This window comes from Mobula hypostoma, chromosome 3 (genome assembly GCF_963921235.1).
Source record: "Mobula hypostoma chromosome 3, sMobHyp1.1, whole genome shotgun sequence".
NCBI classification, from domain to species: Eukaryota; Metazoa; Chordata; class Chondrichthyes; order Myliobatiformes; family Myliobatidae; genus Mobula; species Mobula hypostoma.
This window is the reverse complement of record NC_086099.1, coordinates 172,449,705-172,475,599: the sequence shown is the minus strand read 5'-3', so window position 1 is coordinate 172,475,599 and position 25,895 is coordinate 172,449,705. Positions and strand designations below refer to the sequence as shown.

Genomic DNA, 25,895 nt, shown 5'->3' with positions numbered 1-25,895 from the left:
TTATGTAATTTTCCTTACATTTTGGAGGCTGACCTGTTAGATATGAATATGAACCCTTTATGAGTATGAACCCTTCAATGAGGGGTTCTATTGGAAGAATTTATAATTTATTATTACAATGGGATAAGTGTCCTTTATTTAAGATTAAACAAGATTGGGAAAAGGAACTCAATTTGATTTTTATGACAGAGGAATGGATGCGGATTCTGAAGCTGGTTAACTCTTCTTCAATCTGTGCTAGTCATTCACTGATTCAATTTAAAATTGTACATCATTACCATCTAACGAAGGAGAGACTGCCTAAAATATTTCCTAATGTTGATAGTTATTGTGATAGATGTAAAACTGAGAGAGCTACAATGATACACGTTTTGGTCTTGTTCTATACTGGAACAGATCTGGAAGTCAGATTTTTCGACGATTTCTAAATTGTACTTAAAATTAATTTACAACCAAACAAATTAACTGTGCTTTTTGGAATAATTCCTCAAAATATCTGTGGTATCTCTGTGTCTAACCAACATGTTATTGCATTTGTTACATTGGTAGCCAGCAGGGCCATTTTGTTGAAGTGGAAGGCTACATCAGCTCCCACTTTGTCACAATGGTTCTTTCAAGTGATGTCTTAACTTGGAGAAAATTAGAAGTCCAACCTTCGAATCTTTATTTGATTTTGAGAAAAAATGTGGTTCATTTGCTCATTATTATCATTTGAGTTAATTGATAGATTTTCTCCATGATCTAACTGTAAATTTCTGTTTTTTTTTTCTTGCTGGCGGTTTGATGTTTATCTTTAGAAGCTTCTTGTATGAGGTGTGGCTCTGGGGTTGTACACCTCATGGGTTTTTCCCTCCCACTTTTCTGCTTAGTAGGGTTTTTTTATTGTCACAAAAATTTTTCAATCTTTAAAATAATGTTTTTTTTCCCTTGAGACATTGTAAGTGTTGCTTACTTCAATGTACTCATGTTATTTTTTGAATAATAATAATCATAAGATTTGAAAAGAAAGAAAGAAAATTGGGCTCCAAAGGACAACTTGAATTGATGAAAAGTCAAAAAAGAATTTAGCTTATATGCCTCTGATAAAACTATAGTAAAACTGATGGTTGAATTCATTTATGCAAGTTAAATGTTCATTTATTATAGAGGGAGACAAAACTTTACACTTGTTAGCTAATATGGCAAAAAAGCTGAAGAAAATGTTAAGGATTTTTTTCACTGAGTCAGCTGTTACAATTTGTGATGCACTCTCTGACACACTAAGGAAGCATGTTCATTGGTAAATTTTAAAGAAGATTTTGATATTTACCTATTTAATTTGTGGAAAGAAAACATATGGAACAAAGTGATGGGTCTGAGTGTGAACAGATATTCAAACTGAAATGTCTTTTTACAACATACACTATAGCTCTATGGAAGTACCGTCAAGGAAATGAAATAAGTATCAGTAGTTTACCCTGACAATAATGATAGGAAATGGCCAGTTTAAAAGATACTATAATTAATCACCAAAGGAACATAGAATCAACTTGTCAGGACTGACAGTAGTATATGGCACTCACACCTATTGCAACAGTTTCTAAATGAGCATACTTAAGTGAATGCAGCTTACTTTCAGAGAAAATTTATCAATATTTAAAGATGCATATCAACAGGACCAAAGACTACATACACTGGTACAGTATATAAAGTGGAGTTATAAAAAAAATTCACAGAAGGATTTTAATGTAACTTTCAATGTAATGTCTTCTATCTGAAATATTGTTTCTCTTTACATAAATGCTGTTCTTTTGAGTATTTCCAACCTTTTCAGTTTTTACTTATTTTTGCAATTTATTGTTTTACTTTTTATTGATTGTTAGATGCTACAGGCAGACTGATCATGCTACTGGCTAGTTGTTGGCATTTTGAGTCAAAAGGCCTAATGATCTGGGCTGAAAGGTAGATAAACTTCTCATCTGTCACCTCAGCTTTAAGCCATCTAAAGCAGAAACCTTCATTCAAAATTATGGCAGAGCAAAGTCATGTCCACTCTATCTATGGCTTCTCTTATTCACCTCTATCAAATCTGCTCCCATTCTCATTTGCTCTAAGGCCCTAACTTGCTCAACTTATCCTCTGAAAATATACTCTCTAATCCAGGCAGCATCCTGATGAATCCCCTCTGCACCCTCTCTAAAGCTTCCACATTTTTTCATGAGGCGACCAGAATTGAACACAATACTCCAAGTGTGGTCTAATCAGTTTTATAAAGCTGCAACATTATCTTGCACCTCTTGAACTGAATCTGCCGACCAATGAAGGTGAGCACACAATACACCTTCTTGACCACCCTATCGACATATGCTGAAATTTTGACATGGACCCCAAGATCCTGCTGTTCCTCCACACTGTTAAGAATCCTGTCATTAACCCTGTATTCTGTCTTCAAGTTCGACCTTCCAAAGTGAATTACTTCTCACTTTTCCAGATCGAACCCCACCTGCCATTTCTCAGGCCATCTCTACGTCATATTAATATCCCATTGTAACCTACAACTATCCATCACTCAACTAACCTTCATGTCATCTGCAAAATTACTAACCCACCCTTCAACTTCTTCATCCAAATTATTTATAAAAATCTCAAAGAGCATGGATCCCAGAACAGATCCCCGCAAAACACCACTGGCCACCAACCTCCAAGCAGAAACACATCATCCACTGCTACCCTCTGCCTTCTGCACGCAGGCTAATTCGGAATCCACGCAGCCAAGTTTCCCTGGAACCTATGCCTCCTGACTTTCTGAATGAGCCTATCTTAGGGAACCTTGTCAAATGCCTTACTAAAACCTATGCACACCACCTACACTGCTCCACCTTCATCAAATTGTTTTGTCAGTTCCACAGAGAATTCAATCAGGCTCACACAGCCATGTTGACTATACCTAATCAGACTATCCTTCTCCAAATACTCGCAGATCATGTCTCCTAAGAATCCTCTCCAATAGTTTGCCCACCCCTGATCCAAGACTCATTGGTTTATAATTTCGAGGGTTATCCATGTTCCCTTTCTTAAACAAAGAAATAAAATTTGCCACACTCCAATCATCTGGTACAATTCCTGTGCCAAGTATGGGTGCAAAGGTCCTTGGCATGGATGGCATACATAAAGATTTTTCAGTATACCTCGTCACATGTGACAGTAACAAACCAATTTAATCTACAGCAAATTACCACTGAATATGCTTCTACCATCCTTTTTAGAAATGCGCTCTACAGCACACATATTTGTTACATTATTAAGTCATCAGATATCTTGTATATCAGTCTATTTCTTTCTGAAGTATGGCAATGTCTCTTTCATTGTTCACTGATTCGGAGAGAGTCATACAGCCCAGAAACAGGTCCTTTGGTCCAACTGGTCCATGCCAACCACGATTCCCATCTAAACTTGTGCCATTTGCCCATACCCCTCTACACCATCCCTACACATGAATCTGACAAAACTAAAGTAATTTAGTTATGTATCCTCTACTTACTGCTTTTCTTAGTTTATCATTTACAATCTCTGAAGCAGTTCTAGGTGATTTCAAATGATAATCAACAAAATGTATGAGGGGAAAAAAATAATAAACTGTGACTTATATGACAACAAACAGTGAACAAAATATGAACTACTGGAGGAACAGTGGACTTATTAGATCTTGGGACATTCTCAAAGTGTTTTCATTTTGCTGCAATAAATAATTTCAATTCCTCTTAAATATGAAAGCATAAAATCACAAGTGCTAACATAAATAGGCTATCATTTCTAAATTCCATTCCAAATCATGAGTAGCAAATGCACTACTGTTACTTCATTGTTCTGGTTAAAATCCTGGAAACATCCAGCTAGAAATGATGCTATCAGTCCACTTCTCTGCCCTCTGCCTGGAAAAGCGGGACGGTCTCCACCGCACAAATTGCAGTGGTTGAAAAAAAAACAATCGCCACATCCATAGGGTTCAATGTGTTTTCAATAAAAGTCAAGGTAATTCATGCATTGATTTAATGCAGGAATTAAATCTTCACAGTTGGCAATGGCAAATAAGATGCATGCCTTTCATAGTAAAGAATAAACTGGATTTTTGCTTTACCTTTAATTCCTTGGTTGTTTGGAGATGTAAGCTTGGTGGTTTCAACTACAAAATCCAGAACGTCTTGTCCCTTATTTTCATCTCTTTTCAATTTTGTTTGCAACAAAACTTTCTTCCTCTTTTTTTCATTGCCTTCATTTTGCAATTCTAGCAGTAGAATCTTAAAATTAAGAAATAAATCTTAAATAAAATGTGATACATCACATCTGAAACATATGGAAGTGTGTATTTTGAGAAACCTTTGCTTTAAGAGAAACATTACTGCAGAAAGTTAGGATAAAATGTGCAAAGAACAATTCAACTAGTCCCTAAGTGACTACAGATAAAACACTCTATGTTACAAGTTCGTTGGTATCTTTGTTGATCACTCTAATGCACATTCTAGTTCCTCATGTACCACTCGGGATATATTCGAATGCTAGCAGAATCAGTGCAAAAAGAGGTCAGATGCGACAAGTGTGCTAGGAACCTGGCATGACTTCCTGCCCCTGGTAGCAATAAAATAATTGAAGTGATCTCATTGCCTTGGTGCACCGTTTCAATGGATCAGAACACAATGTGCAACACCTACCCATTAGAGATGGTGATGGCTGGGTCAAGGTGAGCGCTGTAGCTACTAACTTCAGGAAGGGGCACAGGGCCACAGGATGGCAGAAATGAAGATTGTGGCCACTGGTAGGAACTGGCAGGGCTGATCTACATGCTAGACCATAGACCCCGGAGCAGAATTAAGCCATTCATCCCATCAGGTCTGCTCTGCCATTCTATCAATACCATTCACCTGCTTTCTCCCCATAACCTTTGGCGCTCAGATTAATCAAGGATTATTAACCTCCCCCTTAAATATACCCAATGACTTGGTCAGCAGAGCCGTCCGTGGCAAAGAATTCCACTCTAGCTAAAGATAAATTTCTTCATCTGTTCTAAATGGACAGCCCTCAAATCTGAGACTGTGCCCTCTGATCCATGACTCCGCAATTATAGAAAACATTCTCTTCACATCCACTCTATCCAACCCTTTCAATATTCCATAGGTTTCAATGAGATCTGCTGTAGACCTATTGCTGCGATAGGCAAATTACAGTAGTCCATGTCCTTGCTTAGGTAGGAGTTGATTCTAGCCATGACCAACCTCTCAAAGCACTTCATCATAGTCGAAGTGAGTGCCACTGTACAACAGTTACTGAAGCAGCTCACCCTGTTCTTCTTGGGCATGAGTATGAAAGTCACCCTCTTGTCACCTCAGGTGGGAACCTGCGAATGCAGCAGTGAGAGATTGCAGATGTCTTTGAACACTCCCACCAGTTGTTTGACTTAGGTTTTCAGAGCCCTAACAGGTACACCATTCGGGTCTGATACCTTGCAAGGTTTAACCCACTTGAAAGACCTCCTAACATTGACATCTGAGACAGATCACAGGATTATCAAATGCTGCAGGGATTCCCATAGACATAATTTTATTCTTCCTTTCAAAGCCTGTATAAAAGGCAGTCAGCTGATCACAGGGGGGTATAAAGTATTACTGTCATTCATTCATAATATTAGGTTTCACTATGTAGATAGTAATGGCCTGTAAACACTGATATGCATCTGATTCCATCCCGAGCCTCAATTGGAATTGTTTTTTTTTTTGCTCTTAAGATAGCCTCCCGTAGGTGCCTGGACCTCTTGTACGGTTCTGGATTACCCGTCTTGAGTGCAATAGATCTAGCCCTCAGCACATTACAATCTCCTGGCTCATCCACGGCATTTGATTTGGGCTGTCCAGTACGTTCAAGCCACACACTCATCCACACAGATTTTAAAGTTGGTCACAACTGTGGCGTATTCATTTAGATTCAAAGATGAATCCCTGAATATTGTCCAGTCCACCGACTCAAAGCAGCCCGGTAAGTGTACCTCCGTCTCTCTTGACCATACTTTTTTGGTTCTCACCACTGACACTGCAGTCTTTAGTCTTTACGCTGGCAGTAGAAGTAAAGACAGGTGATCAGATTTTCCAAAGTGAGGGTGCCGGATGGCACAGTAAGTGTTCTGGATGGTGACATAACGTAGCCAAATGTGTTGGCTCCTCTGGTTCCACAGGTGATATGTTGGTGGTAGCTGTTCGGATTTTTTCAAGCTGACCTGTTTGAAATCCCCCACAATGATAGGGAAGGTATCAGGGTGTGCTGTTTTGTGCCTGCTGATTAAGGAGCTGGCCTGAGGTGGAATGTTCATCGCTACCAGGACAATGGTGGTAACTTAACTGCTAGTTATTCCAGGCTGGGTAGGCAATACTCACAACACGCTGGAGGAGCTCAGCAGGTCGGGCAGCATCCGTGGAAAAGATCTGTCGACTTTTCCGGCCAGAACCCTTCGTCAGGACTGAGACAGAACTGCCACATCTGTGCACCATGATGAATTACCTATACAGCATAATCCACTTCCTCTGCCTTTAAAAGACTGAGCTATCTAGTCTTTACAGTAAATGATGAAGCCATCAAGCAGCAGTGCTGCGTCTGAAATAGCAGGGATAGCCACATTTCCATGAATCAAAGTACACAGCATACGCTGATGAACCTTGTACAGCAATCTTGCTTCAAGGTCTTCAATTTTCCACAGTCTGCACATTCACCAAAAGGATAGTCAAGAGTAGGGGTCTAAAGCCTCTGCACATCAATCTTATTTGCAGCCCAGCATGCTTTCCTCGCTTCCCCTTTGCTAAAGGGAATCTGAACTCAAGGCCTGAGTCTATAGTCCCAGGATCCATCTAATTGGAGTGTCGATACATATTTTTTTAAACATCTTAAAATGATGTTGCTTACTGTAAGTACACATGACTGTGACTGTGGATTTCTGCTGTAGTGACCCTGAATAAGAAAATTTGATGGTTCCCATCAGAGCTGCACGTAACGAATCACCCCTTACCGTCAACATCTTTAAGAATCTTTCATCCAGTTGCATGAGACTCAACTTTAGCAAACTATTTTAATTCAGAACATTTGCAAATGTTTCTGAATCTGTGCTTGAAGTTCATTTATTTACCATTTCAATTCTCTATCTCAATTAGTTAGATATACCAGTCTTTATGCTGGTAGTTCTTCAAGAGTTACTTGCATTTAAGAACATTTTTTTAAAAAATCATCCTTCATAAGTTGTAAATTTTCCTCAGATCCAATATAAAACTGAGGACCACATTTACTGCTTATGGTAGAAAATCTAACCTAAGCGTGATAAGTCACTTAAGAGCCAAAAGAGCTTTCATTACAACTTAAATTAATATTTGATAATTATAATGGAAGCAGCAATTCCAACCTAATAGCAATTTGTGAGAAGTAATAAATCAAACGAAATTTATTTATTTATATATATATATAGACACACACACACACTCTTCTGGAATTTTGCCATGTTTAGAAAGTAGTTATTTGCATACTTCATAAGACTTTGTTCGATAGTCACGAGAATTCAAACTAGCCGCATTCTTAGGACGAATCACTGCAATGTATGTATCTTCTGGATCATTGAGACTGCCCATGGCTACTTCACTCACTTGCTAAGCTGTAGCCACTGTGCCAGTTCACCTGCAGATACAAAAAAGGCAGAATATCAATTTCACATTAGACAAAGATTTCAAATCGGTCCCAATCTGCCCTGAGGTAATCACTTATGAAGATTTTATTGTACCGTGAAGCAGTTTACACAAAAAAAGAGCAAGATTTCAGTTAACAGTAGTATTCTAGAAATCTGAAACTACTTTTTTCACATTTTTTTTCTAGAATTGTCAATTTTCCAGTAACTTTTAAACAAATAATTTCCCTATGTATTCCCAGTAACTACCTATTCAATATACGTATACTGTAATTGATTTACTTATTTATTATTATATATTTTTCCTTCTTCTATATTATGTATTGCATTGAACTGCTGCTGCTAAGTTAACAAATTTTATGACACATGCCAGTGATAATAAACCTGATTCTAATTCTAACTTGATACCCAGTTCATTATATTGCTTCAAATTTAATATTCAATGTAGTTGCTATGTTTCATAAATTAAACTATTCTGTGCCATAGTATACAAAAGTTAAAGTACTTCAATGACGAAAAGCACAACTTTTTTATACTTTATAACCAAAAATCAGACACTTTAACCAGAATCCTGCAGTAGCAATAATGGAAAAATAATTTCCATTACACTTTGAAACATGCAATAGCTTTGGGATTCCTGCCATCTGTATTTTTATATGAAAACACAAAAGCACCTTGCTTTCCTGCTGATCACAAAGGTTACAGCAACAAAAGATGTTTATTTCCCCACTATCATATTCAAACTGCAATTATGTATAAATATAAATTCAAGTAGGTAAGATAGGATAGATTTTTTAGATGAGGAAATGCAGTACCTCAATCTTAGATAGGTCTTTGTTGGAGTATTGCTGATGGACAAATATGGAGAGGTCAGAGTGGGAAGTGCCACATGCTACTGGAAGTTCAGGGTTCTGTCTGTGATACAGACAGTGAACTCTTAGATGCATGTCACCCAAGTTCTTCAGCCCATTTGCACTTGGATGTCACTTACTCTTAGACTGTTCCAATGAAGTGCAACATCTCATCTTCTATCTTGATGCATTAAGCATAGAGTACTTAACACTGAATTCGACAATTTCAAACAACAAGCTTTCCAGTTGTGTCAGCACTGGCTAGCTGTGATGCATAATCATTAACCTGATATGTTAACTCTATTTTTCAGTGTCCACTCTGCTGAGTATCTTCAAAATTCCAGATTTACTGTATTTACGATTTCTTGCAAGTGCAGTGCTTTACTTTTACATCCTACAATTTTCAATGGTTTTTCTTTTCTCTTCTGCTTTCATTTATCTCCTTCTCTATATGCATCTCCTCTGGAAAAATGAACCTTCATCGCCCTCTCACAAAAAGCAAACCGTACTTGTCTCATTCGGACTTCTTACTTCCTTCACATTGCAGACATTCTATGTGTTGACATCTTCACAGGATTGGAAAAAGCTGCAGAAAGTTGCAAACTCAGCAAGCTCCATCGTGGACATTATTCTCCCCAACATCAAGGATACCTCCACAAGCTGATGCCTCAAAAAGGTGGCATCCGTCATTAAGGATCCTCTTTACCCATGACATGCCTTCTTCTCATTGTTACCATCACAGAGATAGTACTAGAGTCTCAAAAGACACACTCAACGTTTCAGGAACAGCTTCTTCCTACTGCCATTACATTTCTAAATGGACAAAAAACCCTTGTACACTACCTCACTATTTTTTTTGTTCTCTTTTTGCACTACTTATTAATTTATTTGTATTATTTGATACAGTAATTTATAGTTATTTTATTATGTATTGCAGTGTACTGTACTGCAATACAACATATTTCTCAACACATGCCAGTGATATTAAACCTGATTCTGATTTGCTTTTAACGTTACCTCCACGCAGATCATTACCCTGAAATGCTAACTGTTTCTCTTTCCCACAGCCACGTAGTAAACTGCTGAATATTCCCAGCACTATTTGCTTTTATTTCAGATTTCCAGTAGAAAAGAGCAAATTTTAGATTTCCAAACATTCATTATCCAAAAAACTAAATTAAACCTTATAATGAGTCAGCTGCACCTTTCCTCATTCCCTGTCACGCCCACTGTTGAACTTGAACGCGCGCAAGGTCATTATGCACGCGTCATCTATGTCAGCGCAAGAAGATGATCAACTCCTCCAGCTTGCAAATGATAGCAGGCTGAAAGGTATGTTTGACATAACGTCTCTGCCGGCATTCTGGATCAAAGTCAAGGCTAAACATCCTGAGATAGCGCAAAAGCACTGAAAACCTTGCTTCCATTTCCAACATCATACCTCTGCGAAGCAAAATAGACTGGACATAAGGAACCCCCTTCGAGTATCGCTGTCTCCTATCACCCCTCGATGGGACCATCTTGTTGCAGGGAAACAAGCCCAGGGCTCCTACTGATTCAGCGATATTGGTGTGTTGCAATGATTTTATATGTTCATAAGAGGAAAATATGCACTGTGTTTAATACTAAATTCGTTAGATAAACCCTTTTAGAAACAAAATTGTTTATTAGCCACTTAGAAGTGACTTGTACTTGACTTATCACCTATATTCCGGTTGTGATTAACACCCACCCCCCCACTGCCAGCTGGTCCGCAGTGCAAAAAAGGTTGGGGACCCCTGCTCTACAGTCTGGAGAACTCTTGTCAGAAGTGGTTTCATGGAAGAATTGCTGCCAAAAAGCCATTCCTCCAAAGTGGAAGCTAAGCCCAGAGACTCCCTTATGCATAAAAAGTAAAGGACTGAGGTGCTAAACAATGGCATAAACTGCTCTGGACTAATGAGACAATGTTTGAAGTTTTGGGCTCAAGCAGGAGGCGGTATGTCCGTAGAAGAAGAGGAGAGCACTACATGAGGAGTGTCTGCAACCAACAGCGAAGCGCAGCAGAGGTTCGGGGCTACATTTCTGCAAATGGAGTTAGTGATCCGGTCAGGATTAATGGAATCCTCAATGCTGGGAAGTACAAGCATCCATCATGCATTACCATCAGAGAGGCGTCTGATTGGTCCCGACTTCATTCTGTAGCAGGACAATGAACCCAAACACACAACCAAGATCATAAAGAACTATCTTTAGTGAAAAAAAGAATAAGGAGTTCTGCAACAGATGTTAAGCCTTGATCTCAACATCATTGAGGCTCTCTGGGATAACCTGGAGAGAGAGAGAAGCAAGCGAGACAGCCAAAGTCTGCAGAAGAACTGTTGCAAGTTCTCAAAGATGCCTGGAACAGCCTACCAGCTGACTTGCTGATAAAAACCACATGACAGTTTACCTAAGAGAATTGAAGCAGTTTAAAGACGAAAGGTGGTCATACAAAATATTGATTTGATTTAGTTTTTACTGTTTACTGTTTTTAATAGTAATTTTTTTGATATTCAGAAACTTTTAATTTCAATATTTTTGAAAGTATCTTCGCTTTGCAGAATTTTTTTTTACATGCACCCAATACTGTATAAAAAGACAAACTACCGTTTAAGTAACAAATTATGTATTTAAATGAAATCACAACAAATTAAAACATTACTAATGGTACTGTATTAGCTCCTAGTAGTTAACAGCAGAAGAATTCATCCTGTGTAAGCTGCTTTGTTCTTCTGAATCACTGTAAATGAATGAAATCCACAGACACCGAGTACAGATAACAGACTGCCTTCATATAGTGCTTTCAACAATTACATCCTCCAAATCTTCATTTTCATTGTGTTGCAACATTCAAGATAACTGTTGATACATTCAAATTCTTTGTAGTTCCTAACTACAAAGTCTCTGCGATCTCCAAACCAAAATGCTTGAAATCGCAGTGAGCAAAACAGTTCTGAATTGTCTTACTGCTTATTTCTCACCAACTATCAGTGACAAAAATCACAGCTTTTTGAACGCAAACACACATAACTGACACTATTTAAAAACTGTTAGCTCTAAGCACGGTGCCGTTTCAAGTACACATTTCTGACACTAGTTACAAGCTGTTCAGCAACAGGTTCCTGTCCCAATTATTAAAATAGTTTCCCAAATAATCAAAGGGAATTCCGGCTATTTTCTCAATTAGTTTTTGTTAAGAGTTATCCCAAATAAGCGGCTACCCTGATTAACCGATGCCCCAATTAACTGGAATCCACTGGATATAAAAGGGTGGGCCGAGCACTCAATATCTGCAAAACAAAAAGTCCTCTACAACACACACAAAATGCCAGAGGAACTCAACAGGCCAGGCAGCATCTATGGAAATGAATAAACAGTCGATGTTTCAAGCTGAGACCCTGCTTCAGGACTGAAAAGGAAGGGGGAAGATGCCAGAATAAAAAAGGTGGAGAAGGGGAAGGCGGCTAGCTGGAACGAAACGGGTGAAGTCTGGTGCTTGAGAAAGGTCATGGGCTGGAGAAGAAGGAATCTGATAGTAGAAGAGAGTGAGCCATAGGAGAAAGGGGAGGAGGAGGGGACCCAGGTGAAAGTAACAGGCAAGTGAGAAGAGGCAAAAGGTCAGAGAGTGGACTAGAGGAAGTGGGGGTGGGGGAAAGAGAGGAAGAAGGGGAATTTTTCTCCTTTGGTAAACATCGATATTCATGCCATCAGGTTGGAAGCTACCCAGACAGAATATAAGGTGTTGCTTCTCCAACCTGTAGGAACCCCCTCATCTTGGCAAAAGAGGAAGCCATAGACCAACATGTTGGAACGGTAAAGGGAATTGGAATTGAAATATTTGGCCACCCGCAAGTCCTGCTTGTGGCAGATGGAGCAAACATGCTCAACAAAGCAGTCCCCCAACTTACTATGGATCTCACCAACATAGAGGATGGCCACATTGGAAGCACTGGACATAACAAGCAACCCCAGCAGATTCACAGGTGAAGTGTTGCTTCAACTGGAAGGACTGCTTGGGGTGCTGAGTGGAGATGAGGGAGGTGTATTGGCAGGTGTAACTCTTAGGCCATTTGCAGGAATAAGTGCTGGGAGGGAGATTAGTGGGAAGGGATGAATGGACAAGGGAATTGCGGAGTGAGTGATCCCTGTGGAAAGTGGAGGAGGGAGCTAAAGATATATCTAGTGGCAGGATCCCCTTCTACATAGTCCATAATCCTCCATTTTTCATACATCCACCAGCCCATCTATGAATCTTTTAAATGACTCTATTTCTTCAGGCTCTATAACCACCCTGGGCAATGCATTCCATCTACCCACCACTGTGCAAAAAACCAATCTCTGTCATCTCCCCTGAACTTTCCTCCACTCACCTTAAACAGATCTTCTCTGGTATTGGCCATGGCTGCTCTGGGAAAAAGGTGCCGGCTGTCCACTTTACCCAAGCCTCTCAAAAACTTACGCACCTATGTCAAGTCACTTCTTATCCTCCTGCACGGTCATGGCACAGGTGGCAGACACACATCTTTGTGCTGTCTTGTTTTGGCACCCACCATGACTTGGGACTAGGAGATGGTGCTCTCTCTGACTAAACAGGGTATTTGTTGCGAAGCAGGGACTACAGACTGCACTGATCCCCAATTTAACGTACACTTCAGAGTCTGGCATCCCAAAGCACAGAGAGGTCCTACCAACACACTCTCCACAAAATCCTACAAATCTTTTCTCATGCTAAATGAACCAAAAATCAGTGCCCACTCCCAGAACAATACTTCCTTCTTAAACCTACACAGGACTCCTGAAATAAAAACTCTGCTCCAAACGCAGGATTACCAGGCGAGTTGAGAAAACGCTTCATGGATGTTCCCAAAGTATTAAACAAAACAAAGTCTCTGTACAAAATGATGAGAGGCATTTGATCGGGTGGATAGTTGTGGGCTTTTTCCCAGGGTTGTAATGGCTAACACGAGAGGGCACAGTTTGAAGGTGCTTGGAAGTAAGTACAGAGGAGATGTCATTACGCAGAGAGTGGTGAGTGCGTGGAATGGGCTGGCGGCAACGGTGGTGGAGGCGGATACGATAGGGTCTTTAAAAGATTCCTGGATAGGTACATGGAGCTTAGAAAAATAGAGGGCTATGGGTATCCCTAGGCAATTTCTAAAGCAAGTACATGCCCGGCACAGCATTGTGGGCCGAAGTGCTTGTATTGCGCTGTAGGTTTTCTATGTTTCTAAAAGTAACATCCTCACCGACAGCAGTACATCCCTAAAATAAAAAAGGATGAAACGGGCTGGGACGAGGTGGGCCAAGTTTCTCTGCTGAGCACAAAAAAAGCAGTAAAAGTGGCGAAAGGAACACAGTACCCCGCTGTCACATCGAGTACCTCCTTCCTACTCCACCTGTGGCAGTCTGTAGGTCGCACAAGGGCCTCGCTAACTACAGGATTACAAACCAGACTCGTGTATCTCTTCTTTCCAGTTCTGATAAAGGGTCACCGTCCTAACAAGTTAACTGTTCTCTCTCCACAGGTGTGTCTTGAGATGCGGAATATTTCCAGCATTTCTGCATCCATTTCAATCCAGAGGATGAGGTGGGGTGGGGTTAGAGAACCGAATAAGAACTTCACCAAACCAATGGACTCAAGAGGAGAAGAAACACCACGCCCACGCTACTCACTCGGTAACGGTAAGTGTAAAAATGTCGGAGTTACACTTATCCCATCCGTAGGTGGCTCCACAGGCACTTAGTGCCGATGTTTGTACGGTTCCGACGTCCACATCTTCGCCCCCGCCTCCGATCCGGTAATGCACATGCGCAGTGACCGCCAGGGCAGAGGTTGCCACCTCGCTGTTGGGGGAAGGAGGAAGGTGGGGAGTGTTTCCGGGTCAGAGGTGCGAGCTTTTGTTTTCATGCAGTCCGACTAGAAACGGCCGGGAGGAGACGAGCGGTTGCTTGCGACGCCTCTGGGGTAACGACCTATCTATTCCACCCAGTGCCGCCGCTGTTTTGTCGGTGGCTTAGTGATAAGTCGCATCGAGAGGAGGCGGTTACCTTCCAAAGCTGAGAGATCCGGCTTCTTGAATGCCGGTTGTTGGGGCGCCATTGGGGATCGCGGCCTCTCTGGGGCACGGGGCTCAGTTTATTCGCGGCGTTACTATGCGCCGTCCCCGCTTGCGACTGCTGCATCGGTTGCACAGTGCCGTTATAGATGGAGGGGTTGGTTCTTAGCAACAGCGGCGGTACTAGGGCGCTAGGTGGTACTATGGTCCATGCCTTTGCCTCCATGGATGATGCTTGATCCGCTGGGTTCTTATAGCAGTTTGCTGTTTGCTCCAGATTCAAGCATCTGCAGTCTCTTATGTCTCCACGTAGTACTTGAGTACTAGCAGTGCGATCAACACTTTCTTTCAGAAGCTATAAACAGGAAGTCTGCAGATGCTGGAAATTACAAAGCAACACACACGAAATGCTGGAGGAACTCAGCTGGCAGCATCTATGGAAATAAATAAAGACTCGACGTTCCAGGCCTGAAGAAGGGTCTCGGCCCGAAACGTTGACTGTTTATTCTTTCAAAAAACTTCTGCAGAATTGTTCACATTGGAGGTTAGTCAGGAGAAACGCTGAGTTTATTGTTCTAAAAAAAGCCGTCTATCCTTCTTCTGTTTGAAATATATCTTAGTAGAAACAAGTGAGCAAATTTCCATTCAATGCAGAGTGAAGTGGAAACGATGGAAAACGTGGCATTTTATTTACGCAGTAATGTAACTCGATTGGAAGTTACGTCCCGAGACTCCTATTTTATGAGTTGGTATAATGGTTGAATCTAAAATTTTAATCTTAGAAGTGTCAAATGTTCCATGAGAAATGATCTTGAAAAAATAATGAGTTCGCACATGTTTGCAGAAAGTGTTTTTGATTATTTCAGTAAATGTTTTATTTTTAAATGCCTAACAGATCTTGCCTACTTTCAACTATATTTCAGTTGTTAATGTTTTGCACTGTAATTATAATGGTGGCAATCCAGATTGATCTTTTAACATCAAAAGACTTTATTCTAATCAAATGCTAGGATTATTTGAGAGGAGACTTATCTCTAGTAGTGCAGAGAAAATGATGAGATAGGATGTGCAAATTATGCACATGTTGAGTTCTTGGTGTGGACTTCAGCATGAGCCACAGTGTTCTTATTTCATTAGATTGGTCAAAATAGCCTTGGTTGAATGTTAACTGTATGCAGTTAAGTAATCACAATCAAGAGAAAATCTGCAGATGCTGGAAATCCACGCAACGCACGCAAAGTGCTGGAGGAACTCAGCAGGTCAGGCAGCGTCTATGGAAAAGAGTAAAGTCAATGTTTTTGGCTGAGACCTTTCAGGACCACAGAAAAAAAAAGATGAGTCAGAGTAAGAATGCAGATGGGAGAGGGGAGGGATAACCACAAGGTGATAGGTGAAACCCGGGGGTGGGGGGAATAAAGTAAAAAGCTAGGAGGTTGATGGGTGAAAGAGATACAGGGCTAGAGAAGGGGGAATCTGATAGGAGAGGACTGAAGGCCATGGAAGAAAGAAAAGGGGGAGGAGAACCAGAGGGAGGTGATGGGCAGGTAAGGATATAAGGTGAAAGAGGGAAATGGGAATGGGGAATGGGGAATGGTGAAGGGGGTGGAGTATTACCAGAAGTTCACGAACATCGATTTCTTGAACATATGGTAATTATTGAGTTCCTCCAGCATTTTGTGTGTGCTGCAATTAAGAAATATTTAGTGTTGTTATTTTCTGCACTTTTTGCTTGGCACTTTCACAGCTAGATAGATTTTTGAGTGTTTTATTTTGTTTGCCACACTTGTGTGGTAATACGTAAGCTCCAAGATGCAAAGAGATGACTTCTCTGTGTGACCTGGTGGTCAATCAAATTCAATTTCCATGCTTGCTGTCTCTGCTACCCCTAGTATTTCTCTAGGAAAGAAGTAATTTTGTACATGTCCTCAATAAAAAGTTTAAGCACAGTAAATGGCGTTCAATTTAATGAGGGATTGTAATTTTTTAATATTTTGTAAGTTGTGTTGCAAGATTGCAATCAATTTTCTTTTAAATTAGCCAATACTTCTAAACTTGCATTTGGTGTGTGACTCTTTAGTGTGCCAGATGTATTCTGTATTTTTTCATAAAACAGCAAACCAAAATTGTACAAAATGAGGTGCCTTCAAACTAGGTTTTACTTTCGTTATTAAAAGTTGTAGAGAAGTAGTTGATTTTGAACCTACTGACATTTATAAATTGCTCAGTATTTTAACCTGATGATCTGTATCACCTCAGCAATCATGAAGTGCTTTGAGTGGCCTGTAATGCATCTTATAAAATCCATCTTCCAAATGATGCTTCATACACCAGGATACTATACATTGACGTCAGCTTGCCATTTGACACGATCGTCACTCAGAAGCTGGCGGGTAAACTGTCTTCATTGGTACTCAACACCCCTCTCTGTGAATGGATCTTCGACTTCTTGACAGAAAGACCTCAGTCAGTCCGAGTTGGCAGCAACATCTCAAGCTCCATCATGCTGAGGATTGTGTACCTCTAGGGCTGAGACCCCTAGGACTGTGTACTCAGGTCACTGCTGAATCATGACTGCATTGTCAGATCTGGCTTAAACCGCGTCTTCAAGTTTGCTGATGATACAAAGTGCTGTGTCATCAGCAACAAGGATGAGTCGGTATACAGAGAGGAGGTAGAGAGGCTTGTCAAATGGTGTGAAAGCAACTTGAGTCTCAACATGGAGAAGACATACGAGATGATTGTGAACTTCAGGAAGGCGCAGCTTGACCACACTCCATTGCACATCAATGGCTCTGCCATGAGAGGGTGAAGACCCACAATATCTCATTAGTGAAGAAGGTACAGCAGTGTCTACACTTGCTGTTACTTTCTGTCGAGATTGAGGTTTACGAGGCTCCGCACCCATATAGTAACAACTTTGTAGAGGAGTGCTATCAAGAGTGCCCTGTCTGGCTGCATCATTGTGTGGTACGAAAGGGTACTAGACTGCAAGACCTTACAGAGGATAGTATAAATCCACAAAGAAGGTCACCGGGATCTCCCTCCACCCCCTCATTTACTGGGAGTGTTGTTCACAAAGGGCCTGAAGCATTGTTGAGCATCCCAACCACCCATCCCACAATCTCTTTGACCTACTGTAACTCTATGAATACCCTATTACCACCAAGATCTTGTCATTAGGACAACAAGCTATCTACTATTTGCTGATTACCTGTGTTGCACATTAAATTTGAATCATATTTTATTAAATTGTTTGGTCCATTGTTGTTAGTCATCTCTATCACGATCTGGTAGTTAATGTGGGTTAGCTGGATCAGGAAATTTGCGGATGACAACATCATGGGAGGGGTGTAGTCAACAGCAAAGAAGACTAGCTGGTAAAATGGGCTGAAAAATGGCAGATGGAATTTAATGCAGACAAGTGCGAGGTGTTGCACTTCAGTTGGACCAGCATGGGTAGGTCTTACACAGTGAACGGTAGGGCACTGAGGAGTGTTGTAGAACATAGGGATCTGAGAATACAGGTCCATGATTCATTGAAAGTGGCGTCACTGGTAGATAGGGTTGTTAAGAAAGCCTTTGGCACATTGGCCTTCATAAATCAAAGTATTAAGTACAGGAGATGGGATGTTATGTTGAAGTTCTCTAAGACATTGGTGAGGCTTAATTTGAAGTGTGTAGTTTTGGTCACCTAATTGTAGGAAAGATGCAAATAAGATTGAAAGAGTGCAGAGAAAATTTACAAGGATGTTGCTGGGACTTGACACAAGTTATAGAAAAAGGTTGAACGGGTTAGACTTTATTCCTCGAAACATAGAAAACTGAGGGGAGATTTGATAGAGGTATACAAAATTATGAGTGGTATAAATAAGGTAAATGGAAGCAGGCTTTTTTCACTGAGGTCGGATTGGACTACAACTAGAGGTTATAGGTTAAAGGTGAAAGGTTAAGGGGAGCGTGAAGGGAAACTTCTTCACTCAGAGGGCCGTGAGAATGTCGAACAAGCTGCCAGTGCAAGTGTTGCATTTGAGCTTGATTGCAATGTTTAAGAGAAGTTTGGATTGGTACATGGGTATGGAGGGCTATGGTCCCAGTGCGGGTCGATCGGAGTAGGCAGTTTAAATGATTTGACATGGACTTGATGGGCCGAGGACCTGTCTCTGTGCTGTACTGTTCTGTGACTCCATGAATACAGCCAAATGAAACAGTGATCCTCTAGGGCCAAGGCACAAAAACACAGTTCTAACTGTCATACACAGCAAAAGCACATACAGTACAAGATAGCAGTAAACATACAGTCTCTAAAAAATATAATATTGCCCAAGTCCCTGCAGACTGATGGTGCATGGATGATTGTTATCTGGAAAAGCCTTCAGTGGTCCACAGACAAATGCACACATGCAATCTACTTTGTCGTCCACCAAGCAAATACTGGAGGGGCTTGCTCCTAGTCCAACATGGATCCCCCGCGCCCCCCGCCCAGCGTTTCCGGCTCCTACTCTTCTGGGTGGGTAAAAAGGGCGAGCTCCCAGCATGAGGCCTAGGCTATGCTACAACCAAAATCAAACTCAATGGGCAATTTATTTGGTGATTCTGAACTAGATGTATAAATTCTGTTTCAGTTAGATTTTATTCCTAAATAATTAAGAATCACACCTCCACATTCATGGGAACAGCTGTGGCTTTGTGTATGTTTTGTGTATTTGGCAGATTTCCAAAGGCTTATTAGGTAGGCTTTAAGAAACCTCAAGAGGCAGATTTAAAGGAATATTAAAGACCAAGAGGAGAAGGCTTAGAGAAGGCATTTCAGACCTCTGGGCTATGGTGGCTGAATTCACAGTTGGTGGTGGGGGAGACAGATAATCAACAGACCAAAATCAAAGGAGCACATGTAAGTTAGAGGGTTTACAGTGTTGAAAGTAATTAGATATGAATGTGTAAAACTGTTAAGAATTTAAAACAAACATGGGAATTTTAGTGTTAATTTGATGCTTGATAAAGAGCCAAATCTATCAGTAAGTGTATGAGCAAAGGCAGAAATGGGCTTGACACGTGTTAGGCATGATAGCCTGACTCTAAATTAGTGTGTTGAAACAGAACAAAATAGTATCTTTCATATCCTCAGGGAATTCCAAGACATAGCACTTCAAAACAATTTGTTATGAAAACACTAGTAAATTTTGACAGCCGCTGGAGCACCTGTGGCACCAAACACTTTTTTCTGTTGGTAGTGGCATAGTACCGCCTGACATTCTGGACTGGCCAAATACACCATTATCCCCTTATCTCCACTATACATTTGCGTTCTAATTAACTGGAAGGAATGTGCTGTTGTTCTCTTTCAGATGATAAAATAAGAATCAAAGCAACTTTACTGTGCTCAAGTGAAGAAAGATAGCTGAAGACCACAGTTTTAATACTATGGCATTTGAGAAAAGTTAGTGAAAGAAAACTAACCGCATGGGAGACCATTTTATCTCCCTAAGTCACGTAAGTCAAAAAGCTGTAGATCAAAAAGAATGTAACCTCCATGTTAGATACATGGGTTATGATCATAGAGAAAATGGCTGGAATCACTTGACCCTTAAGTGCAAGAGTATTTATGAGATGCGTCAAAAATTGAATTTACAAAAATTAGTGAAAAGAAAAACGCCAATACTTACAAAATGATATCTGCAAGAAAGCACACTAATATCTCTGTACTTATTGAACTTACTGTTTAATCAATCACAGTCCAGACTGGAAGAAGTATGTGAACGAACCCCTGTATTTATTAACTGGTAGAACCTCCTTTAGCAACAATAAACTCCACCAAATGTTCCCTGTAGCTGCTCATCAGACTTGCATGTCGGCAAGGAGGAATTTTAGACTGTTCCTCCATACGTAACTGTTTCAGGTCATCAACATTTCTGGGATACCGTGTATGAATAGCCTTCTTCAGGTCATGCCACAGCTTCTCAATTGTGTTAAGTTCTGGACTCTGACGTGACACCATCAGCCTACAAGTCAAAATCAAGACATTTTACAGGAGAGTTTCAGGGTAGCAGCTTTGTCACCTGAAGCTTAATAGAAATTGGATGCTGCAACAAGACAATGAACCAAAACTCAAGAGTAAATCAACAACAGAGTGGTTTAAAAAGAAGAAAATGTGTATTTTGGAGTGGCCAAGTCAGAGTCCAGACCTTAACCCTATTGAGATGCTGTGGGACAACCTGAAGAGGGCTATTCATGCAAGATTTCCCAGAAATATTGATGAACTGAAACAGTTTTGTATGGAGAAATGGTCTAAAATTCCTCCTTGCTGTTGTGTATGTCTGATCAGCAGCTACAGGAAACATTTGGTGGAGCTTATTGCTGTTAAAGGAGGTTCTACCAGTTATTAAATATCGGTGTTCACATACTTTTTCTAGCCTGGACAATGAATGATTAAACAATGTGTTCAGTAAAGACATGAAAGTACAATTGTGCATTATTAGTTTAGGCAGATTGTATTTGTCTACTATTGTGATTTACAATGAAGATCAGGCATATTTTATGAGTAATTAATGTAATTGCAAAGCGTTCACAAATTTTTCTTGAAACTGTACTTACGTGTGATGAAGAAGTGTAAGACAAAGAGTACTTACTGGTAGCACATGAATTCAGAGTCTGAGATGGTGGTGATCCCAAGCTATCTCAAATATATTCTGAAGTCCAAAAATCCAAGCATTTTGGATAAGGGGTACTGAACCTACAATAGGTACCAAAATGATAAGGTGATACAAATAGCCTTAGTCGTCCATAATATCCCTGGAATAAAAGTAATTTTGCTTCAAGTGAAGGTGCAACTTGTGACCCTTTTATCTTAATTGAGCTACACAAAAAGACAGGAGTTCATATATGCTAGACAGCATTTCATAGCGGTGATAAATCGATTTCCATTATTTCTCTTGTGTGGGATCTTACCTATTTAGAAAGCTGTATTTGATAATGAATACAATCCAAAGAGTGTCTGCTAAGATATGGGGTTATGCAAAATTGATGAGTTAATATGAGGAAGGTATTTTCAGGATTTGGCAATGCTGGCAAGGCCAGCATTTAGCGTCCGTTCCTTATGAGGTGATGTTGAGTTATCTTAAACATTTAGTGAAGGTTGTCCTGCAAAGAGATCCAGGATTTAGTTCTAGCAGATTTCAAAGACTGGCTATATATTTTAAAGTCAGGAAGGGGCATAAATTGGTTTATTGTTGTCACATTAACTGAGATCTGAGATATATTTAGTTTGCCATGCCATCTGTACGGATCATTTCAGGACATAAATGTATCACTGTAGTTGAAAGGGAAAGGCAATAACAGAATACAGAATAGTGTTACAGTTACAGAGAAAGTGCAGTGCAGGTAGAAAATAAGGTACCAGAGCCATGATGAGGTAGACTGTAAGGTCAAGAATTCACCTTTATCATACAAGAGGTCCATTAAAGAGTTTGATAACAATGAGGCAGAAGCTATCCTTGAGCTTGGTGGTGTGTATTTTCAAGCACTTATCTTCTGCCTGATGGATGGGGGAAGAAGAGAGAATGTCTGAGATGTGTAGGATCTTTAATTATGCTGACTGCTTTCCTGAGGCATCTGGAAGTATAGACCGAATCCGTGGAAGGGAGGCTTGTTTGTGTGATTATCTGAGAATAACTTTGCCACTTCTTGCGATCTTGGGCATAGTAGTTGCCATACCAAAACGGTGACACATCTAGATGAGATGTTTTCTGTGGTGCATTTATAAAAATTGGTAACAGTCAACAGGGACATGCTGAATTTCTTGAGTCTTCCTCAGAAGTAGAGGTGCTGGTGTGCTTTCTTGGCTCTCAACCATGCCTCCTCAACACCAGTGATACATATAGAAGCATATATTCTGCACTGCTTTCTCAAGTCAGCGACCAGCTCTTTTGTTGACATTCTGGGAAAGGTTATTGTCTTGGCACCATGCCACTATATTCTGTAACTCCTTCCTGTACACTGTCTGGTCCTTGTGTGAGATCTAGCCCTCTACGTTCATGTCATCTGTGAGCTTGTAGATGGAGTTAGAGCGCAATCCAGCCACACAGTGATGAGTGTATAAGGAGTAAAGGGGCCGGAGATGTGGGTTTGCAGGGCACCAGTGTTTTTTTTTTTTTCTTTTTTTTTACAAAATTCTTTATTACAAATGTCGGTGCTATACAATATTTACAAACCCAGTGACTAACATATTTACTACACTACAAACAGACAATACATCTTAAACCAATATATTGCCATCCTCATCAATGATGGCATTTACACCCCGCGGAGCCCAACGGTCCCGGAACACCTCTACGGTCGCCGTGGACTGTGCGTATTCCTTTTCAATGTTCACCCGGGCACTAGGGGGACTAGTCAGGATAAAGTTGTTGCTGCCTAACCTTGCTGATTGTGGTCTGTTGATTTGGAAGTCAACTTTGAAGGGAACCTGCAGCTGGTAATATTCCAACAACACACACAAATTGCTAGAGAATTTCAGTAGTTCAGGCAGCATCTATGGAAAGGAATGAACAGAATATGTTTTTGGCCGAGGCCTTTCATTGGGACTCCTAATGAAGTGTCTCTCACTCTCCTTTTTCTCCCTCTGTCCCTCTGACTATACCCCTTGCCCATCCTCTGGGTCCCCCCCCTTGTCTTTCTCCCCGGACCTCCTGTCCCATGATCCTCTCGTATCCCTTTTGCCAATCACCTGTCCAGCTCTTGGCTCCATCCCTCCCCCTCCTGTCTTCTCCTATCATTTTGGATCTCCCCCTCCCCCTCCCACTTTCAAATCTCTTACTAACTCTTCCTTCAGTTAGTCCTGACGAAGGGTCTCGGCCTGAAACGTCGACTGTACCTCTTCCTAGAGATGCTGCCTGGCCTGCTGCGTTCACCAGCAACTTTGATGTGTGTTGCTTGAATTTCCAGCATCTGCAGAATTCCTGTTGTTGAAGTGTGTCACCTGTTTATTTCCCTCCTTAGATGCCACCTCACTTACTGAGTTCCAACAGAACTTTGTGTTGCAAGTAGTTTGATTCTCTCTTGTGGTATCCTTATAACCCCACAATTCTATGGTTTGAATGCCACTTGTCAACCCTTGTATGAATGTTGTTGAGGTCATATTTCATGCTGAGCGTTGTGAATAGCACTAAACAACAACCAACACCTGATCCTTTTTGTTTCCTTGCCCCAAGATGTAAGTTATTTCTTGCCATAACTCTGCAGTAGTTTTTTCTTAAAGGAAAATTGGAACTTGTGAATTGCTTTTGGTAGAGTAGATAATAGCCTCCACACACAAATTAAATTGTATTGTGATGTATCACCGAAGCGAGCCATTTGGTTCATCGTGGCTTTGGAAAGTTTAACCAATCAATTATAGAAACGGTATGGTAGCATAGTGGCTAGCGCATCACTTGACAGCAGCAGCTGTAAGATCAGGGTTCAGTTCCTGACTCTGCCTGTAAGCAGTTTGTTTGTTCTCCTCCTGACTGTGTGGGATTCCTCCTGATGCTTCCATTTGCCCTCACATTCCAAGGTTAGGGTTAGTGAATTGTGAGCATGCTATGTTGGTGCTGGAACCATAACCTTTGCTGATTTGATTTTCCACAAACAACGCACTTCACCATATGCTTCACCATGTGACTATACATACACCCTATCCTCATTATATGCGGGGGATACGTTCCTCGCAGTCGACGCATAACGTGAATAATTATTTGAATGGAGAAAATAGGTTCCAGAGGGTTTCCTAAATATGTTTTATCTGTAAGTTACTCACATTTTCATACCAATACTACACAAAGGCAGTACTACAAGACAACATTTGTAATATATTTCATCAATTTAAGGTAATATTTAATGTAATAAATCATAGAAAGTTAACTTACTAGGGTGTACAGTACTCATCAACAGTGGCAGGTGTGTTTGCTCCGGGAGATGGTGGTTGTTGTGGTGTCGGGCAGCTTTACATGGTTAAGGTGGATGGTTGTGGTCATCAGGATCATATCAAGCACAGCAAGGGGTGAAGGAAGACTCACAGAACTCTTAGAACTGGCAGCAGCAGGAGCTGACACCGATTTGAAGAAAGTGGTGAGGGTTGTTTGCTTGGCAGCATTTTGTTTTTCAGCATAAATTTGCTTGTAGGGAAGGAGGGTTGACGGCAGGGAACGACTGAAATGCTGATTCCGTTCTAAACTTGGGTCTATGTCCATCACCATTTGTGCCAAGTGTTCTGACTTCCACCATTCCCTCACCGTTGGTAAACTCCTGGGATTTTCAAAATCGTCTGTTGCTTGCAGAATCTGAGAGATAGTTCACCGTAAAAAATAGTACGTACGCCTTGTGTTGTGTTAAGTGGCAGGAAATGCACTTTTATGTTAGGATAAATACTGTCCAAATGTTTAGGATGGGCTGGTGCATTGTCAAGCAACAAAAGAACCTTAAAGGCAAGATTCTGTTCCCGGCAGTAGCATCCTAGAGCTGATGCCACGCTATTTATAATTTCCAACTTTTTTTCAAGTGTTAAAGCGGTTCTCTGCTGCTCGGCTGATGGCCCAGGACATGACATCGGATGCTTAGGAGGCATAGTTAAATATTTCAAGCACAAAATCACTGCACCGTAGGTAAAACCAACAAAAGTTTAAGAGCGCAAGATCGCACATCCACACCTTGCCAAAACCAATGTGAGACTGGCGGGAGAGAGATTGTGAGGCGCGTGTATCTGACTTGTATTGGCGGGAAAGCGGTGCTTCTCATCCCAACAGTGAGACTGTGAGGTGTGCGCATGTGACTCATATTGGCGGGAAGGCAGTGCTGCTCGCATAACTGAGAGTTTTGGACATGTGTAAAGAGACGTTGGTAGAAATAGGTTCCTCGCATAACTGTGAATACGCATTGTCTGAAGACGCATATAACCAGGATAGGGTGTATGTATCCTTCAAACCCACTGCTATATGGTCCTTCCAATAGCTACGTACATTTTCTTTTCAATTTGATTTTGGCAGTTATTATTTAATTTACGTGTGATATTATTTCTGGTGACAACATCTAGTTGGGGGATTGCACATAATTCCTCATGTTGCTTTTAGTTCTTTTACTCTCACATTTCACGTGTATTCAAGTCACGATATATTTTAGCGGGGAAGTTTCTCATGATTCACAATCAAAATATTTGGTTATTTTCAGAAGGCAGTTATTTATGTAATTTTAAGTATCAATAATTAATGGCTGTCTGGGTAAAGTGGCTTTATGGGTTTGGGGAGAGTA

General features: G+C 40.7%; 2 protein-coding genes across 8 annotated transcripts in view; one reads left to right on the top strand and one right to left on the bottom strand.

Moving 5' to 3' along the window:
- Positions 1-14,380, bottom strand: part of krit1 (KRIT1 ankyrin repeat containing) — a 52,739-nt gene extending 38,359 nt beyond the window's left edge. For 2 of the 3 annotated variants that reach the window (XM_063044110.1, XM_063044112.1), the window contains exons 1-3: positions 14,236-14,380; positions 7,536-7,683; positions 4,118-4,277 (exon numbers count right to left, since the gene is read on the bottom strand). In XM_063044110.1, the coding sequence (XP_062900180.1) occupies positions 4,118-4,277; positions 7,536-7,637 (262 nt within the window). In that variant the 5' untranslated portion in view covers positions 7,638-7,683; positions 14,236-14,380. Of the gene's footprint in view, positions 1-4,117; positions 4,278-7,535; positions 7,684-14,011; positions 14,213-14,235 lie in introns of those variants that run through there. The other variant, XM_063044111.1, reaches the window with a different exon arrangement.
- A 45-nt stretch (positions 14,381-14,425) lies between these two features.
- The window catches only part of ankib1a (ankyrin repeat and IBR domain containing 1a), a 129,212-nt gene continuing 117,742 nt past the window's right edge, over positions 14,426-25,895 (top strand). For 2 of the 5 annotated variants that reach the window (XM_063044108.1, XM_063044109.1), the window contains exon 1: positions 14,426-14,527. The gene's annotated coding sequence lies outside the window, so the exon portion shown is untranslated. Of the gene's footprint in view, positions 14,528-14,970; positions 15,163-20,080; positions 20,109-25,895 lie in introns of those variants that run through there. The other 3 variants (XM_063044106.1, XM_063044105.1, XM_063044107.1) reach the window with 3 other exon arrangements.